General features: G+C 43.1%; 1 protein-coding gene across 1 annotated transcript; it reads left to right on the top strand.

Annotated features, from left to right (window-relative positions):
- The first annotated feature begins 520 nt into the window (after positions 1-520).
- Positions 521-1,687, top strand: gpr45 (G protein-coupled receptor 45). The gene has a single exon (XM_071919787.2). The coding sequence runs from the start codon at positions 527-529 to the stop codon at positions 1,685-1,687; it is 1,161 nt and encodes a 386-aa protein (XP_071775888.1). The 5' UTR covers positions 521-526.
- The last annotated feature ends 4,313 nt before the right edge of the window (positions 1,688-6,000 follow it).

Below are 6,000 nucleotides of genomic sequence, written 5' to 3'. Positions count from 1 at the left end.
TGTGTGTTTGTGTTGAGAATGTTTATGCATGTGCCTGTGTGAGTCTTTCCAGCTCGGCTGTTGAAGGCTGTTAATCATCAACCTCATTCGAGCCAGCAGTGAACAGCGTGTCTTAGATCATGTCTTCTCTCCTCTGCGACCGTCTCTCCCAAACGGTGTGAATTTGGTTTGTAAGTGGGTTGGTCCTGTGGCTTATATAACTATCCTTCAGCATCATAGGGACGTCATTCCTCCTCCTTACTTCAAATTCACAATTGACACTGAGTAATAGATCGCAGAGCAGCTGAACCCATCTGAATATCAAATGAGACTCTATCAATACAGTCAGTGTTTTTGTGTGGTCATGCTGCTCTACAGACTGTTTTTGCCTAATGCCTAATGTGTATGTTCTTCTGTTTCTATCTCAGAGATTGCCACGGATGACCAACTGATGGAAGAAACTTGAGAAAAAAAGTTTAAAAGAAACCCCACAACAATAATCAACCATGTACATCTTCGTTTGGACTGGCATCGCCTGATAGTTGCTATGGCATATTGTAATGAAAGCCTGCTGGAGGGATGTGAGTTCATGGAACCGGACAATGTGGGGGAAGGAGCAGAAAGTCTCCCATCAGAGGCTGGGACTCCACTCATGTCGGTCACTCTGCGTGTGACTCTGGCGGCTATAATGATCTTCATGATTACTATTGGTTTCCTTGGCAACTCGATTGTATGCCTGATTGTTTACCAGAAACCTGCCATGCGTTCCGCTATCAACCTCCTCCTCGCCACCTTGGCCTTCTCAGACATTATGCTCTCCCTGCTCTGCATGCCTTTCACGGCCGTCACAGTGGCAACCGCCGACTGGCGCTTCGGGAGCGGGTTCTGCCGCGCGTCGATCATGCTGTATTGGCTGTTTGTCCTGGAGGGCGTGTCCATCCTCCTCATAATCAGCGTGGACCGTTTCCTTATCATCGTGCAGCGGCAGGACAAGCTGACCCCCCACAGGGCCAAACTGCTGATTGCAGCTTCCTGGGTGCTGAGCCTGTGCGTGGCTCTCCCGTCCGTAGTCGGGTGGAGATCGGGTGCAGCGGGAATTGGAGGTGCCTGGGCGCCACAGTGTGTGCTGGGATACAGTGAATCTCTGGCGGACCGTGGCTACACGGTACTGTTGGCTGTGGCGGTATTCTTTGTCCCATTTGGGGTGATGCTCTACTCCTACCTGTGCATACTCAACACAGTGCGCCGCAACGCCCTGCGCATCCACAACCACACTAGCGAGCACTCCTGCCTGCCGGCCCTCAACCAAGTCAGCAAACTGGGTCTTACTGGGCTGCAGCGCCCTCCTCAGGTCAACGTGGACATGAGCTTCAAGACCCGAGCCTTCACTACCATCCTCATCCTCTTCATCGGGTTCTCGGTGTGCTGGCTGCCCCACACGGTGGTCAGCCTGCTGGCCGTGTTCAGCCGGCAGTTCTACTACAGCCCGGCCTTCTACCCGGTCAGCGTGGGCGCTCTGTGGCTCAGCTACCTGAAGACAGTCTTCAACCCGGTCATCTACTGCTGGAGGATCAGGAAGTTCAGGGAGGCCTGCCAGGAGTTCATGCCCAAGAGCTGCAGACTGTGTCCCAGGGTGCCGGGCAGGAGCCGCAGGAGGGTGAGGCCCAGCAACATCTATGTGTGCAGCGAGACCCAGTCAGCTGTGTGAAGATGGGACACCAGAGCTGAGAAATCTGGAGGATGCATAAACCAGCAGCTGTTAAATCTGCTATCAACTGTTTTTTTTTACTCTTATTTTCTCATAAAAGGCAAAGGTTTAACTGCAGTCACCTACTGATGTTCTCTGGAAAACAGCATACAGCATGCCGTCCTAAAGTGCAAAGGACCACCTATATGCCATAGAGTGGACAGCTCTTACAGTATTAATCAATGACTGATGGACTATATGGCCTCTCAAGGTTACTGACATTCAAATATTTTACACCAGCCATTGTCCATTTGTATCTCTGTTCCATCATTTGTCCCTGATCTGTTCCATGACTGTTCTTCTTCTGCCGCTTCATACTGCAGACATGGATCTTCACTCTCTCATCCTATAGTTTGCCCTCTATGAGTAGTAGTGTTGTTGTACAGGTGAAGACCAAAGAGGATTCTCTCCCTCTGCTTTGACAAGCACAAATAATATTGTAACTCACTTGTCAGTTACTTAATTAGTTTCACAAAATTCTTGTAAAAGAAAAACACTAACAGCATAATGTACAATTATGGTTCCCTTTTCTATAATGTTCTTTGTCTTTTAGAGAAAAGTCTGTAAGTATTCAACTGATGGTTTGTTTTAAAACAGCTTTTAATGAAATTTGTGGAGAAACTGTTGTGAGAGATGAATTTATTCATTGTTATTTTAAAGAATGAGCAAGTGACTGAGCAAGTGACTGAGTTTGTGTGTGTGTGTGAGTGAGCTGTGAGCATTTATATTAATTCACATATTATCTATCTCAATTCCTGAATGATCAAACCACATAATTCACATCATAAATACATTTTTTAATGAGGTGGGGTGGGCTGAATATTGTGTTTGGTTGCCAAACAGATTCTAGCTTGTAATCAACTGCTTCTACAATGTCAATAAGTTGCTGCGTTGCTGGGATACTAAAGACCTCTATTGATTGTGAGTGAATATGTATCTACTTCACTGTAGAAAACAACAGTGGCTCATGTGCTGCATTTTATCTCCTTCCACTGCTGTCTGTGGTTAGATTAAAGGATATGGCTGGTGTTTTTAAATACATGACTTATCGTCAACAAATCCTATGAAAATAACAAAATCAACAATGCGTTTGCTCTATTCCCACTACTTTCCGACTTCCCACGTTCCCTTTAGTTCCCTTTAGTTCCCTTTAGTTTCATTTAGCCTTCAACCCAGAAGTCATTGGCTCCAATTGTAAGCTAAAAACCTTTAAATACAGCTCATAAAGACATAGTATCAATTTGAAAAATCGCTAACTGTTACCATGCTATTCTCAGGCTATTGTAGTTATTACCAAATCAAATTCAAATGGGAACAAATTCTTCATTACGCCGGGGACTATTTTCGGTACTACGGAACTACTTTCCTGAGATCGAAAGCGTGTTTACGGTCGGCTTATTAAGTTGTTTGAGGAAAAAGTTGGCCGGCCCGGTGCATTGCAATGATGAAATATGCTGCCCAGAGCAACGGCATGGCTCTTTTTTTTTTTCAAGATTTATTTTTGGCATTTTCATGCTTTATTTGACAGGGAGATAGTTAGAGAGAGACAGGAAGGTATGGGAGAGAGAGAGAGAGAGAGAGGAGGACATGCAGCAAAGGACCGCGGGCCGGATTCGAACCCGGGTCGCTGCGGGAAGGACTGAGCCTTATGGTACGCGCTCTACTCGGTGAGCCACCGGGGCGCCCAGGGCATGCCTCTTTGACGTGTTTTTAATAGTTTTTTTACTACTTCACTTGGCTTTATTGGCCATCGGCTACATGGACGACACTTGTTAGCAAAACAAATTCACTGCTGATTTTGTTATTTTCATAGGATTTGTTGATGGTAAGAAATGCATTAAAAAACACCAGCCTTATCCTTTAAAGGGTAACTTCGGTATTTTTCAACCTGGACCCTATTTTCCCATCTTTTTGTGTCTAAGTGACTAAAGGGGACAACAATTTTTGAAATTGGTCCAGTGTTGAGCGAGATCGCTTCAGCCGGCAGCCGTGAAACAAGCTGCAATGTAATCCGACGGGGCAAATGCGCACTGTCAATGTACGTCAAAGTGTTTGCTTTTGCCACTGACAGGCTCAGATTGTTATTATAAGTGTCTGACAACATTATGGAAAGGACCCTACAGAGAAATTAAACGTTTTTCTTTGCCTTTCGCTTGATCCGGTCTGTGTGTAACCACGTCTCGCGAGAGTTGAGCGAGACTAGGGTCCAGGTTGAGATAGGGTCCAGGTTGAAAAATACCGAAGTTACCCTTTAATGTTGAAAAGAGCAATTCCAATTCAGGGGTGAGCCTATACAAAAACTGTTGTTTAACTGTAACCCATGACTCTTCAAGGAATAGGCCTACGTTGAATGAATGAATTAATGCAAGTAAATGCATTGTAGTTTTGATTTAATGATGTGTAGCATTCTACAAAATCCAGGTCGGATTTCGCAGGAAATCTTTCTGGATTGGAAGGGAGCACTGCAGGGAGGATATGGACCATGCCATAATATACAAATTATTTTCTGTGTAGAGGAAAAATAAATCAACTTCTGTCCCAAACCCTTGAACCAGACCACAGAGACCAAAAGTGTTAAAGTGTTCTCTATTAGTGCTGCAGTTTCCTAACTGTAAAGGCTCCATCTCTTCCAGACCTGTTGCTGTGTAGTTTTCTTATTCCGATGGATAACTGGTCAAATGTAGACGATGTGACATCACATAGAGATATATCCAGCATCTAGAGTTTAATAGCAGAAACATTTTAAAAAAAAACCTTCAACTTCAGCCTTCAAAGATCAGTTGTTGCTGTGAGACTCACCATTTTGCACTGGGGAGAAATCCATTGAGAAGAGGCAGAGATAATTTCTCCACTGCAGTAGCATCAATAGACCAGAATGCAACGCTGCCACAACACATGTTGGATTTTGAGTAAGGGGTCCAACTCTCACTTTTTTTTCTGGACTGGAAAAACTTGCTCAATGACTGAACTATCTTTATTGCTCTTCTCCTAAAAAAAACGGCAGGACTCAACAAGTCCAGGCACATTCTCTGGGTTCTGTGGGAACTCACTTAAGTAGAATTAGACGAGGCAGATTGAGGGAAAGCGGATGGATACAACAGAAAGGGAACACACAAACTGACCACACTTCATTACAAAGATGCTCAAAGCATTCCAGGAGTTACTGATTGATGATACATAACAGTGTAAGAGCATCTGAGAGTGGACTCTTCCATAAAGTAAAGACAAATATAGAGACGATGTCATCAGCAAACTATAAGTCATATGATTGAAACTGACATTATTGTGATCCTTTATGAGCATAATATTTCTATTAGTTTGCGAGTGTGTGGCTGAGTGTGCCTGTGTTTTATTTAATGTCTTTTTTATTTATCGGTGGAATGTGACAGCCAGCCAACCCCATTTTTTGTGACAACCATCAGAGCAAAAAGTAAATTTCCTGATGACATAAAACATGATAACAAGTCTACAGGCATCTAGACCAGTTATCATCATCTAGACTAATCTAGAGGAAAAACATACAGTTCAGTCTCTCTCCATGATTTAATTATAATAATAGATTTAGTTGACGTCAAAAAGGGTGGAAATGTTCAGCACAGTAGCATTTTTATAGTGTCTTGTTATATAAAACACAAGAATTCTCCTCAAACCAGTCTTCTGGGTTAGAACAATTAGAAAGATTGGACAACTTCACTTTGCCCTAAACAAGGAAGCTTTAGAAGTAAGATCAAACAATGTTGAACTGGGCCTCTACACATGTGCCATGTGACACCCAACCCATGAGACAGACAGCCAGTCGCCCTTAATTCAGGTCTCATGCTTGCCTCACCTCATGTTGTTGACCTGAATGAATCACTTAACTTTGCTCTGCATCAATCAAGTCCTTTCACTGCCAAGACGTCATCGCTTTTAATTAATCACATTTTTTATGGTTACAGAGACGTGACTTAATGACGGTGATTCTGTCCTTTTGATCACTGCTGCCAATGTATGTCATTTCCACCTTTCCAAGCAGTCTGGTTATGGTGATGAAGTCATTAGCCATAAAAAAAAGAATTCAAGTACTTCATTATGTCTCTTGGCAGATTCTCAATGTTTGAAAAAAATGCTTTTTAATTAATTAGGGTCTTTGCTCTTGGTATATAAATTCTAAGTGAGTACTAAATTCTGAACTAAATTCTGAACTTCTATTACTTGTTATGCCCAAATATCAGAAAAAGCTAATCCTTGGGGATTTAATAATGCATGCTTGTTGCTCATCTCATGCAAAATAC

Source organism: Centroberyx gerrardi, chromosome 10 (genome assembly GCF_048128805.1).
Source record: "Centroberyx gerrardi isolate f3 chromosome 10, fCenGer3.hap1.cur.20231027, whole genome shotgun sequence".
Taxonomy (NCBI): Eukaryota; Metazoa; Chordata; class Actinopteri; order Beryciformes; family Berycidae; genus Centroberyx; species Centroberyx gerrardi.
This window is presented reverse-complemented; position numbering and strand designations above follow the sequence as displayed.